At 51.7% G+C, this 13,923-nt stretch overlaps 2 protein-coding genes across 6 annotated transcripts in view; one reads left to right on the top strand and one right to left on the bottom strand.

Annotated features, from left to right (window-relative positions):
- The window catches only part of STS (steroid sulfatase), a 167,677-nt gene extending 153,833 nt beyond the window's left edge, over positions 1-13,844 (bottom strand). For 2 of the 3 annotated variants that reach the window (XM_045470665.1, XM_045470666.1), the window contains exon 1: positions 7,241-13,844. The gene's annotated coding sequence lies outside the window, so the exon portion shown is untranslated. Of the gene's footprint in view, positions 1-6,777 lie in introns of all 3 variants that reach the window. The other variant, XM_045470664.1, reaches the window with a different exon arrangement.
- The window catches only part of LOC123594065 (pseudouridine 5'-phosphatase), a 175,787-nt gene continuing 168,437 nt past the window's right edge, over positions 6,574-13,923 (top strand). The window contains exon 1 of one of the 3 annotated variants that reach the window (XM_045470667.1): positions 6,574-6,808. In XM_045470667.1, the coding sequence (XP_045326623.1) occupies positions 6,739-6,808 (70 nt within the window). In that variant the 5' untranslated portion in view covers positions 6,574-6,738. The remainder of the gene's footprint in view (positions 6,809-13,923) is intronic. The other 2 variants (XM_045470668.1, XM_045470669.1) reach the window with 2 other exon arrangements.

Raw genomic sequence — 13,923 nt, 5'->3', positions numbered from 1 at the left:
AAGACGGAGAGGGGGAGGGCAGGAGACCTTGTGTAGTGCCATGGATCCCAGTGGTGAACGAGGCTCCTACCAGGGGGGCACGATGAACCTCAGGCCCCTCCCTCAGATGTCCATGGTCATGTTCAGTCACCCAGGCAGAGAGAAAAACAGGCTAGGGTTTGACCACGCACTTCAATCTCCCCAATGTTTGAGCATTCATCCTCTCTGTAAGATACAATTTTATTTTATTTTTTTAATGTTTTTATTTATTTTTGAGAGAGACAGAGCAAGTGGGAGTGGGGCAGAGAGAGAGGAAGACACAAAATCTTCCTGAAGACCCTGCTTCCTGAAGCAGGCTGTCAGCCTGAGCTGTCAGCACAGAGCCTGACGTGAGGCTCGAATGCACGAACCGTGACATCGTGACCTGAGCCGAAGTCAGATGCTGAACGGACTGAGCCACCCAGGCGCCCCGTATACATACAATTTTAGATGAGTGACATCTACTTATGTACCAATGCGATGTGTGTTTTTTCTCATTCGTGAGTGCTCTGAAGTTCATGCTGGAAGTTACGTTTCCTTGTCATTAACACGGACTGGCACTTTACTTTCCTGATAGAAGTTTCTTTAAGCCCTTTTTCCATTTTGTGAGGGTCGGTTTAAAAGTGAAATAAATAGGGACGCCTTGGGGGCTCGTCAGTTAAGAATCCAACTCTTGGGGCGCCTGGGTGGCGCAGTTGGTTAAGGGTCCGACTTCAGCCAGGTCACGATCTTGCGGTCTGTGAGTTCGAGCCCCGCGTCGGGCTCTGGGCTGATGGCTCAGAGCCTGGAGCCTGTTTCCGATTCTGTGTCTCCCTCTCTCTCTGCCCCTCCCCCGTTCATGCTCTGTCTCTCTCTGTCCCAAAAATAAATAAAAAAAAAAGTTGAAAAAAAAAATTAAAAAAAAGAATCCAACTCTTGATTTCGGCTCAGGTCATGATCTTGTGGTTCATGGGGTCAAGCCCCACGTTGGGCTCTGTGCTGACAATGCAGAGCCTGCTTGCAATTCTCCTTCTCTCTCTGTGCCCCTCCCCTGCTCATCTGCATGCTCTGTCTCTCAGGGTAAACAAACATTTAAATAAATGAAATAAATAACCTGCAAATACATTTAACCCTAAAACACACATTGCATTAACCCGAATTCAAGTAAAATAAGTCGAAGGCACGGATCCCACCCCCTTGTCGTCTCCCGAGACACTGGGAAAGCTGACCGGGATACGTGACCACCCACCGTGGGGATCACCCACCAGCGTCCACGCAGATAATAGACCCTAACAAGGCCTGGCATGTTTCCTACACTTTCACATAAAAATAATCGCCAGCCGAGATCCTCATACCAGGTGGCGCTCCCATACCACAGTGCAGTGCCCGGCATACCCCAGGTGGGGGTCAGTGGCCTCGGCCACCCAGCTGATTCAGTAGGTCTGGGTGGGGCCTCCGGTTCTGCATTTGTGACCAGACCCCACGTGAGGCTGACACTGCTGTGCCGTGGGCCACCTCAGTTGCCTTCCGGTGCCGGGAGGAAGCTTGGCTTCTCTCGCGGAGGTGAGTCCTTGCGACTGTACTGTGAGGGCCAAGAAGGTCAACAGTCACGGCCCTCTCCACAAACCAACCAACCACATCCCAGAGGAAAGATGCCATGAGCGGCTAGGTCAGCCATTCACGGAGCTCAAGCCTCAGTCCAGGGCTGCCTGGCTTATGCAGAAACCAGGGTAGCAGGGAGAGAAGCAAACCCAAGGCCTCCCCCGCGAGGGGCCCCCAGTTCCCTACTCCCAGGCCAGCCACATGTTTTTGTTCTAAGAATGAACTCGTGAGATTTCTTAGCGGTACAGGGAGCGGGTTCTCCGCGTTCTCCCTCTCGAATCCCGGTCAGCGAGCTCTTCCCACGGGGTCGTGAGTTCCTGGAGTCGATGGGAGTCTACCTAGGCTGAAAGGTACTGCACACACGGGCCAGAACTTCTGAACATCGGAACCTGCCCTCCTGCTTCCCTCCACGGCTGGACTCCAGAACGGGACGCCAGGCTGTGTGCGCGCATACGTGTGTGTGGATGCGTGGATGGATGTGCGGCTGGAGGGACGGCTTCATGGATAGGTAGACAGACAGACACAGACGGACAGACTCAAGTACTGGGAGGTGTTGCTGGCATCGACTGGGCGGAGACCAGGGATGCCGTTAAAAGCCTACGGCGCACAGGACAGCCCCCACCACACAGAAGGATTGTGCCCATCTGCTACGTCTGCCATCACTAGGTACCACGGCCAAGAAGCCCAGGTATGCAGGCAAGTGGTTCTGTCTCCGAATTCGGCCACATTCTGAGGTGCTGGGGGCTGGGACTTGACCCCGTGACTTTTGGAAATCACGATTCGGCCCACGTCAACTTTCCCTGCCCCAAATATCAACAGAGCACGGAGGGGGGGGGGGGGGACGATTCCGGACCAGGGGTATGCAGGCGAGCGGTTCCTGCACTTTACTTCACTGCATCTATGCACACGCCAGGGCCCGGGAAGCCACCTTAAAGTCTCCTCGAACATGCGCGAGCCTTCCCTCGCTGTGCTATCTGGCTCACGCCCACCTCGGAGGGAAAACAAACCCGCGTGCACACTGCGGTGTGGAGGTCTACACAGGGCTGACTTCCAGTCTTCAGAGGCATGTCTGGGTGATCGTTACAGCCGTAAACCAGCGTGTTCAGTCATCTGTCGCCAGCCAAGTAACGAAGGGCGTCAGTTATCAAACCTGAATATAACTGGATGGCAAAGGAAATGGTAACACTCTACGATGGACTGGGTGTTGGGGGCTCCTCCCCCCCAAAATTCATAGGATGAATGAAGCCTGAATCTCCAGTGGGGCGGTACTTGGAGGGAAGACACTGGAGAGCACGATTCTGACACCAATGCCTATTTGTGGGTTTTCCCACAAATCTAACACCAGGTGGGTGTCCTGCAGTTAAACCCAATGCTGACACACATACCTGAGATCCGTCAGCATCGGATCTCACAGGGGAAGTCACAGGGAAGTCTCCAACGCTGTTCCTGCTACCATCAAATTAGATGGCCCTAGCAAGGAGAGGTTGTCACCAGAGCCTCTGACGGAGCTGCTATAGATTCGAGGTTCCCAGGACCCCCTTTTAGGTTCTGCTAATTTACTAAAGTAATATAGGGGCGCCTGGGTGGCTCAGTCACTTAAGAGTCAAGACTTTGGCTCAGGTCATGATCTGACAGATCACAAGTTCGAGCCCCACATCGGGCTCTGTCCTGACAGCCTAGAGCGTGGAGCCTGCTTCAGATTCTGTGTCTCCCTCTCTCTCTGCTCCTCCCCCACTCGTGCTCTCTCTCAAAAATAAATTATTTTTTTTTAATTTACTAAATATATACCATGTATAAAACACATGCAGTATAGACTTCACAACATACACGTGTGACATATTAATATAATTATTAATCAGCTTTTGAGGAGATCATGATGGAGCCCCCCATGATGGGATTACTGAGCTTATAAGAATAGGCCAGAGCCCCCACCCCCACCCACATGAGGACAGAGAGACAAAACAGCCACCTATGAACCAAGAAGCAGGCTGTCAGCAGGAACCGAATCCGTCAGCATCCTGGTCTTGATTTTGGGCCTCCAGAACTGTGAGGGACAGATGTCTGCTGTCTAAGCACCCCCGTCTGTGACACTTTGTTACAGCGGCCAGAACAGACTAGCATCCTCTTAGGAAGGGTCTCTCATCTGCAATGTCCACAAAGAATTTATAAGCCTCTGACAGAGACAGTCCACTACCCTTAGGACTCACTCGGGAGGTCTTGGGTGCTTAAGTTTTTATTACCGTGTGCTGTTTCCAGTTTGATCTTACTGAATACAAAAAACTACATATAACTTAATAGACTTGATGCACAGATGCGTACCAATCCATAAAGAATATAAAGCACACACAACATATAATAAAGTACAAAAGTATATGTTTGCGTACGCATATGTGAAAAGATACGCGTACTTTGATATATGCCCTTCGCTGCTCCTTCGTTATGTCTGAAGCCACTCCCAGGCCAGTTCTCCAGCTAAAGGAATGTTACGCCGTGCAAGGAACCTTGCAGTGGGAGAGGGCGCCTTGGGCTCTCCAAACTCTCCACAGGCTTGGCTAGTGCTGCCAACAGGGACCTCCAGTGTCCCTCAAGGCTTCCCTCCACACATCTCTTTGAGACCCAGCCCTAGTACCCTCCCCCCCCCCCCAGCTGCTGCAGGGCCCCGCACAGGCAACCTGCAGAAAGGGCACCATCCACCAGCCTCAGGCTCCCCGGGACCGGGTCGGAGCCGGGGAAGGAAACGAGAGCCGCCCAGGGTGAACCGCAGGGCTCGGTGGGTTTCCAAACGGGACTTGGACGACAAGCGCCTTTCCAGATACGACACAGAGAGCAAACACACGGACAGAAAAAGCAAGACAGCAAGACGAGGAAGCTGAGATAAGCTGAGACGTATCTATCGTTTTTGCTTTAGCATGCATGTTCATTGTGTGGGAGAGGATCCTGATTTTCAATCTGTACGATCACTTGTGGATGTGTTTTGGACACCACCGCACTACAGCTGATTGGATCGTCTGCCGCATTTTAAACTTGTCGGGAAAAGTAAGACATCGTCCCACGGGGAAAACACAATTTTGCAAACATAAATTGTAATTTGTGAAAGGAAATTCATCCTCTCTCTTTCTCTCCCCAGAAGCTCTGTTTCTATCTTTGACTGTTAGGAGAAGAAGCATCAAAGTGCATTTAGTTACATGCATAGAAATCACTTCAGGTGTGGACCTGTTTTCATCCCCCCCCCCCCCCCAATCTAGCTTGTCACAAACACGACGGTTCTTGGGATCTGTTTCTGGGCTTTTTTTTTCTTTTGTTTTTGTAAATGAAGGGATATCTTCCGTCATATCCAAGAGATATATAAAATTCAAAGAAAAAATTATTTGAATCACATTTTTACATCTGTGGAGAGAAGTCCACACGACCCCCTGTCCCTCTGCAACTGCAGTGACGTATACACATGTGTCTTTATATTACACATATAATGTTGGAGTCCTAACCCCTAGGAGGCTCAGAAGATCATCTTATTCGATGGTAGAGTCTTTACATAGATAATCAAATTAAAACGTGGTCATTAGGATAGGTAATCCCTTACAGCTGGAGTCGTCACACAAAGGGGAAATTTGGACACAGAAACAGACCCGCAGAGAGATGATATAAAGACATAAGAAGACCATGTACAAGCCAAGGAGAGGCCCGGAACAATCCTGTCCTCAACGTCTCCGAAGGCATTGATCCCTGTTGGCTGTTTGTTCTCCAACCCCTGGCTTCCAGAACTGTAAGCAACATATGTGTGTTGTTCAGGCCACCCGGCCTCTTTGTTACAGCAGCTGAGCACAGTCCCCTCACTAACTGATTGAACTGCCTTCTCTGTCCTCAAAAAGAAATCATAACCTGTCACAGCAACAGCTCTAAAAAGACACGAATTAACTGAATATATACTATTTGCTAGTACTAAGGGATTCTTGACCCGCGTGTCTCAAACATCCATCTTTCATGCCCAAGGAAAGCGATGCACAGAGACTCCTTGCCTATCATCTTGCTCCGCTTACCCAATCCACGCAAGTCACACCGGACTTTTGGAACTTCACCAGAAATACATCCTTAAGGTCTTACAGTCTCTGGAACTTTCTAACTTCGACTTCCTTAAAGAGGCCCTATCCTTATGCTTAAATATGCATATGCAACGCCAACCAACACTAAACAGAAACGGACACATAAAGGTATCTTTGAGAGTGGCCAAAAAGAAAAAAAAAATTATTTCCAGGTTGCATTCAGAAAGAATGAAAAAGGTTTAAAAAAACAAAAAAACCTCAGAGCCACAAAGGCAGGTGAAGCATGAGCAGGCGAAGGCGGCAAGGCACATCCCTAATTTTGCTTCCTCCGTTTCCTATCTGATCGTTTTCGGCTGATTTTGGGAGGACGCACCAGCTGGGGATGCTCTGCCGGTGATGAAGCCAGGGGGACCGCAAACCCGACAGACCCGCTGGCCACTGCGCATGCGCCAGGCGGGGCCCAAGGGGCGGCTGGCGCGCGAAACAGAAAGGGGAAATCTGCGAGGGTCCCGGGACGACCAATCAGGGCTCGGACGGCTGCATAACCAGGCCATCTGGCTCCACGTTTACCGGGTGGCTCTCGGTGATGCCCGCCTGAGCACCTCTACGGCCCTCCCCGCAACTGCCCCAGGGACCGTCCTTCGAGGCTCTCCCTCCGTCCTCCCACCCTTTCCAATCTCGTCCTGCATCTGCCCCCACACCGGCAGGTCGTCGCTGCGCTGCCGCGTTTGCGGGGGTGCATGCGGCCAAACTCGTACCCGCCCGCGCCGCACCCCGGCTCCTTGGCAGAGACTGGGTGACCCTCTTAGACGCGCGCGCGCGCGCGCGGCACGGAGGAGAGACGGAAGCGCGCGTGCGCGGCTCGGAGCGCGCACTCGACGACTCGCCAGAGACCGCCAGAGGCGCGCGTGCGCAGTGCGGCTCGGGACGTGCAGGGTGGCTGGGAGCGCGCGTGCACGGAAGCGGCTCAGGGCCCGGAGGCTCGGGGCGCGCGTGCGCAGAGAGGCTCCGGGCTCGCGCGGAGGCCTGGGGCGCGCGGGCGCGGGGCGGCGGGCGCGCGCACCTCTCTCCGCCCCTACCTGGCCGTGACGCCGGCACAATGGCGGCTTCCGTACCCCCGCCGCGGCCCGTCACCCACCTGCTCTTTGACATGGACGGCCTCCTTCTTGGTGGGTAGTCTGCGGCCGCCACCCGCGAGGGGTGTCCCGGGAGGACGCGGGCGGTGGGAGTAGGGGGGGCGCAGGCTTTCAGGCCCGAGGGCGGCGGCGGGGCCGAGTCTGGGACCCCCAGGCGGGCAGCGGCGGCGGGAGCGCCGGGGCCATGTCTGGCCGGCCGCGCGCGGGGCTGCAGTGTCGACGCCGCCCGGGGCACTACTTCCGGTGGCCGCGCCGCGCGAGGGGACTGAGTGCGTGTGCGGGGGGGGCGGGGGGCAGCGCGCGTGGGGGCGGCGCTTGGAGACCACCGCGCGGGAGTGAAGGGTCCTTCCCGCTGTGCTTGCCGGGAGCGCCGCCCTGCCTCAGTTTCCCCACGTGCGCATCAGCCTGGTGGGTCCCTGCCGGCCCTCCTGGGGGCCGTCGGCGTGGGCGCCGAGGTGCACGCACCTTGCTTGTAGCGTCCCACGGGGCAGGGGTCCTCAAACCGGAACGTCTGGAGGCGTTGGGGGGCACCTAGGTAGAGGGGGATGTTGCTGGAATCGGGGGGGCGGCTAAAGGCCGGGTGTGCTGTTGGGGCTCCCGCGGTGCACCGGAGTGCCCCACGCCACGACACATTATCCAGCCTGAAATGCCCGGACTGCGGAGGCGGACGAGTGCTCTTAAGTGGCCTGGCTGCCTGGAGTGACCTGTGGCTCCGGCATGACTTGGGGAGGGGCTTGGCTGTGCAAGAACTCCACCCCACCGTGCTTTTGAGCCCAAGGGCCTGAAAGTTGGTTAAAGCACAGGGATTATCAATCCTTCCACAACGTGCTCTCTCTGGGGTTCGACTGAGAAATCCATGCTCATCAGGAAGTTCACCTGCCGTGAAAAGTTCAGGTAGAATTTAGAGAAGACAAACACCCAGTGCGTAAATGCGGAGAGAACTTTCCTGAGGGCTACCCAAAGCCTCCACATCCTGTTGCATAACAGTATTAAGTTACTGTGTTCTGACCTCATAGCCTCCAGAAGCCCTCACAGAACTGTAAAAATGCCTGCATAATTTACGTGGGCTGCTGACCTGGTGGAGGTGTGCATACATTAAGGGGCTCCTAGCCTAGAACCTGTAGAGGAGGATATGTGCATTCACTAATAAACAATACAACTCAGAGAGGTTAAGTCACTTGCCCAAGGTCACACAGCCGATAAGGAACAAAGCTGAGGAATGATTCCAGATTGATCTGATTCTAAATATAAATGATGTGTTCATCTTAAAAGGCGAGTATGACGTCCTTCCTCCCCCCGCACCCCTCCTCGCCCTCTGCACTGGTCTTATTGCTAGGTGATTCAGTAGTAATAAGACTGATTTTTTTTTTTTTTTAAGCCACAGAATAGAAACAGGCACTTTGAAACCAGATTAATTCCCGTAAATGTATAAAATAAATAAGTAAATCCCCATAGAGGTCACCAATTGCAGAGAACAGTGCATGTAGCTCCTAAATCTGAAATGACTCCATTTCAGAAACCTTCTGGGATTCATAAGTATCGTTGGTAGACAGGACTTTTCCTGCTCAGGTGGTCAAGAAGTTAAGTTGTCAAATAAATTCCTTATCGTCTAATGAAAGGCCCAAAGAACTGTTCTGGGAGTCTCATGAATATTAATGCAAACTGAGAGGTCTCGTTAAAATGTAATTTGTTAAATTTCTAAATGAGCTGCATGCTTACGTCTGATTCCCGATGCATACAGAGCTGCTCCCTGAAGCCAGGAATGTGGCTTCTGTCACGAGACCTGCAGGAGAAGTTACACGAAATGGTTTGCCCTTTGCAACTGTCATCCAAGCCTCTGAACTGCTCAGAGAAGCAAGGATTAGTGTCCTTTGGGAAGATAAGACATGGCCCCTTTTGGTTTTTTTTCCCTCTTAGTGTCTGCCCCTTCTTTCAGATTTCACTCTGGTTTGAGGTAGTAAGTAAGGCTTTGCAGAACTTCCTCAGAAATTCACTCGTTCCGTTCTTTTTACAAAATGTCTCGTAGAAGACACTGCTTTCCAAAATGTACTGCTCTGTCTCGTGCGGTCTGGTCAGTTATGCTGGTGTAGTTCATTCAGTCTGTCTGCTGTTTGCAGCACACTGTGCTGTCCATTTGTTTTTTTTTTTTTTATTTAAAAAAAATTTTTTTTTTTTCAACGTTTATTTATTTTTGGGACAGAGAGAGACAGAGCACGAACGGGGGAGAGGCAGAGAGAGGGAGACACAGAATCGGAAACAGGCTCCAGGCTCTGAGCCATCAGCCCAGAGCCTGACGCGGGGCTCGAACTCACGGACCGCGAGATCGTGACCTGGCTGAAGTCGGACGCTTAACCGACTGCGCCACCCAGGCGCCCCTGTGCTGTCCATTTGTAACGAGTCCTTTTGCAGTAGGTTTGTTAGCACGGTGAATGCATTTTCCCCTGCAAGTTCCATTTGTCAGCCTAGCCTCTTGTACTGCTGTGCTCAGGGAAATGCGGTTCAAAACAATTAGTTTCAGGAGGCAATGCTGATATCTGCGGGGAGGCTTGTTTAATCAGAGGAGAATGAGGAAGTAAATAGAAATTTTTGTGGAAAGGTTGACCACACCGAGGTACTATTTCGGACGTTTGAGATGTATGACACTGTTGTCCTTTGCAATAGAAACGACACGTTTGGATTCTGTTTTTGTTGACACAAGGTAATAATCAACTATGATCTAGGTAATAATTTTGTCTCTCAGATGCCATTTAGAGAAAGAGGAGAAGGGACTGAAATTGTTTATCAACCACGACAAGATTTTGAAGGAAGATGACAGGTATTCAATGGTGTCTCGCCTTCTGGATGGGGAAGATTATCCGGTTTGTAAAAAACTGAAATTAGGAGCAAAGTGGGGGGCGGGGGGGGGGGGAAGCCTGTCGTTTTTAGCAAACAGGAAATTTGCTGTGCAGAGCAGTGCTCGTAGAAATAGGTCCTGCATAAAATGTCCCACAGCAACGCTAAAAACACACATGACCAACTGACCTGCGTAACACGTATGAGATTTTTTTTAAGTGGAGACCGGAGCTTCTTATCTCAGTGGTGCCCTATCATCTGGACACTATCGGGGTTGTGACACTTCCTCAGGAAGGTAGGGCCGAACGAAGCATTGTCAAGATGCCTCCCTACGCACACGCATCCCTGTTGGCTGGCTGGAGATAATCATCGCATGCATGCTCTACATTTTGGAACCTCCCCCCTTGGCTGTGTGCCCTGGGGTCTCGTGCTGGGTGTGGGGGCAGCCGTGCTCTGGTACGTTCACATTCTTTCTGCCCTGCTCCCCTGGGAGCTGACCGCACGTGCTCAGGCTTTAGCTCTCCTTGCTAGGTGAAACTTGGGTTCCTTCTGTCCTTGCAGAGAAGTCAGCTGAAGTCCAGAGGGCAGTCCAAGGCCTTGCAGCTGAGGAGAGCCCACGCCCAAGGCAGCGCAGACTCTGAGTATCTCCCTTTGGAATAAGATGCTGTTGGGGGTCTGGGGAAGGACCCTTTGGGAAGAGTGGACTCTAGACCATGTTGGAGAATACTGGCCATTGCTAACAAAGCAAACCAAGTATGGGCCGATGCTGCTAAACTGTCCCCATCGGTGGTACTTTCTAGTAGATCTGAACTGTGTCCTCCTCAAGTTTGTGCCTGGTGTTAGTGGTCAAACGCGTCAACCTAAAATTTGTGCTTAGAGGTGGTCGTTGGTCGCCCACCACAGCTGCTCCTGTTTCTAGAATAATTGAGAAGGGATTGAGATCCAGATTGCAGAATCCTGCTGATAACAGACTTTTGTCCAGCTGGCAGTAGGACGGAAACATTCAGCCAATCCCTGTGAGTGCGGCTGGGCCCTGCCCTGTCCTTGCCTTCTCCTGCATCGCTCAGCCCCGCACTGTGTGTGTTTGCGGCTTCACAGACTGTCATCATTGAGGGAGGACAGCACTCACACTTTGTCACAAAGCCGTTTCTGCTCTTTTCCTCCTTTCTTCTGGAAAAGCAGTGTGTTGGGCGATCTTTTGGCCCCTTTTGTCTTTCTGATGATTTGCCGTTCACTCTGATTCTTTTCTTTTTAAATTCCCGTGATTTACGTACCAGTCAGGGTCCCTGGTTTTTTAATGCCGTGTAAAACAGCAAGGGAAATGATGCCCCCAAGAAGTGTCCTCAAAGCACTCATTACAAAGACGCCTGGTCACACCTAGGGAGGAGGCATTTGAAAAAGCATTGAGACACAGCCTGTAACTGGAAAATAGAAAAGCGTCCTACACAGTGGATTGCACTTAAAAATGAGTTTCCTACGTCAAGTCTGCATGAGTACCTGTGACTAGTAATTAGAGCATTTGATTTGTGAGAACTTTCACCTAATTGTGTTAAAATAGGTGGGGGCAATCTTGGCTGTTTGGTGCAGATGTCTCTGGTTAAAGTTGCCCTCAGGACGTGTATGGAGAGTTTTGTTGAAAACGTACTAATCGCACTAATCGTAACACGTCCTCCCCCCATCCCCCGCCAGCTCTGTAGAGGTGGACAGCTATTCTAGTGCTTCTTGGCATATGTTCTGAGCCTCGGGTAGGTACATCACCTTCCCTGTGCTCTGGCTCCCTCACACCCAGAATTCCCCGTGACGTCTGTAGTCAGTAGCTAAGTCTCAGTGGGCAGAGTGTCTGTGCGGAGAGGGCCCCTGTGTGGGCAGAGGGTGGTCACGTCCTCACACCCCTGCCTGCAGGGTGGTTTCGTTGGCATTGCTGGTGGTCCTGGCTTGGGCCGTTGGCGGCCTTTGATTCTCTTTTGCTGCTAGGTCTAGGAGCAAGGTCATGGCATACGCCCCTTTGTGATCAGTGATGCTGTACTTGAAAATCTCACACATCATGTGGCTGGTCAGGGAGAGACACAGGAGCCAACCAAACCTTGTGCACGCGGCCGTAGACTGTCCTGTCTGTACCCGAAATCAGACAAGAGCAAAATCGTGGTTTGCACATGGGAGCTTCTGTGAGACCTGGGCAAGAGTCAAAATAAGCATCAGGCTTCCCTCCCTCTCATGTCTTGAGATCCCGCCCTCCCCCCTTATCTGTAGGAAAAGCGGGGTGTCTTTGATGAGAACTTTGCGCATCTCTCCTCCCTAGGCCAGCATGGTCCATGAAGCCGTCACCAGCCGCCTGTCACCTGGGAATGTTGTATGTCTGCCCTGTGAACAGGAAGCACACGTGGTACCCAGGGGCCTCAAATGTCGCTACTTCACTGAGGAGCTGAATCGTCCCTTTTATGTAGTTGTACTTAATCTCAGCACTCCCCGTGGTGCACCCGTGCATTCCGGACCCGTGCGTCCACTCATCCCTGTCTGCTCACATTCCCATCCTTGTCTGGTGCCAGGTGCTGTGTGGGATTCAAGCAAGCCCCTACTCTTAGTCTCAGTGTCCCGATGGGACATAAAACGTGGTGAGTGGACTCTGTGCGTAACTGGCTGCTAAGCATGGCAGGGGCATGGTAGAGACAGAAAGTACTTTCAACTGAAGTCACCTGGAGAATGTATGTCAAGTGCGGGAAGGAGCGAAGAAAAACGGACATTCCACACCAGGGGAAGAAATACGAGAGCAATAAACATGTTTTCTGAAGCAGGACAGAGTATTTTTATCAAGCAGACAGTTTGTGTTTAGAAAAGAAAAAAAAAAAAGACTTCTCAGTAATGATTGTATTAGAACATAGAAGGGACGATGGTCCAGCTGAGAATACTCTAGTGTTTTCCAAGCTGGGTTCCACATGGTAGTTTTATGTGCCTTTACCCTGCTGTAAATCAGAAAGCTTCACCCCTTCCTCCAGTCGCATCGTTTGTTTTCCCCCATGATAGTGACTTTGGGAAGGCCGGTTACGTTATGCAATGTTCTACGTTCTGGGTTTGTCTGGTTGTCTGCGCCTGCTGTCTCCTTACCTGTCCCTCTGTTTCCCATGACCTACAAATTATGCTTAGCGGTCAGCTGGACTCGGCCATTTGTGGCAAGCACACGCAGAGCTCCTGTTGCTTTTCTGGGGAGAAGATGCACGTGGTCAGTTCTGTTGCCCTAGTCCCTGGTCGTGAGAAGCCTCGTCCTCGTAAGACGTGTGGAACTCACTCTTGTCCTCCTTGGTGCCACATGGGATGTTCTGGTGGGAGGTCTCAAGCCTGAGAGCCCAGGTGTAGGTTGTGGTCATAGTGTCTCTGTGTCTTCAAGACCGGAACCATCAGGCAGGAAGGTGGGCCGGTGTGGTTACAGGGGACGCCGAGGCCACGTTGGCACACACTCGGAAAAGAGGGTGCTTGCGGGAACCGAGGATAGGTGTGCTTGGGTGGCTGTGTCTGCAGCCTGTCAACTGTAGTGCGTTTATTTCCACCTCTTCCGGACCACGTGCCGTGATCTCTCAGTGGCTTCAGGGGATTTCATCTAAGTGCATTCAGACCTGTGCATTCAGACTCCTTGGAAACCCAAGAGTGATGGGACAGCAAATACAGTTGCTGCACTTTGTGCACTTTGGAAGCATTAACTTAGTACTTCCTACAGAGGCGGGTCTGTGTGGATATAGTTGTGCGTTCTGTACAGTTTACGTCGCTTCTCTAGCCCACAAAGCAGGATTCATGAGTCTTAAGAGTGATTAGCTTCTCAGTTTTTAAATGTCATACCCAAGGAAGGGACCCAGGATAGCGAAACAATGGCTGATTGCAGTCTGGGGTCCAGGAGCTACAAGATGAGCAGAGACTACCTCCAATGCCAGAATGCAGGGAGGGGTCCCAGTGGCAAAATGCAGCATGACACGAAATCCAGAGAGTAATGACTACGATAGATCGTAATACTTTAGGAGCGCCTGGGCGGCTCAGTCGGTGAAGCGTCCAGCTTCAGCTTGGGTCATGATCTCGCAGTTTGTGAGTTCGAGCCCAGTGTCGGGCTCTGTGCTGACAGCTCAGAGCCTGGAGCCTGCTTCGCATCCTGTGTCTCCTCCTGTCTCTGCCCCTCCCATGCTCATGCTGTGTCTCTCAATAATAAATAAACGACAAAAAAAAAAAAAAAAAAAAGATTGTAATACTCTAAAAAAAAAAGGAAATGTCATAATCCTCTCAAGACAGAGGAGGTGGGGAGGAAGACAGCTCTTTTGAAGAATGCAGTCAATAAA

Source organism: Leopardus geoffroyi, chromosome X (assembly GCF_018350155.1).
Source record: "Leopardus geoffroyi isolate Oge1 chromosome X, O.geoffroyi_Oge1_pat1.0, whole genome shotgun sequence".
Classification (NCBI taxonomy): Eukaryota; Metazoa; Chordata; class Mammalia; order Carnivora; family Felidae; genus Leopardus; species Leopardus geoffroyi.
This window is presented reverse-complemented; position numbering and strand designations above follow the sequence as displayed.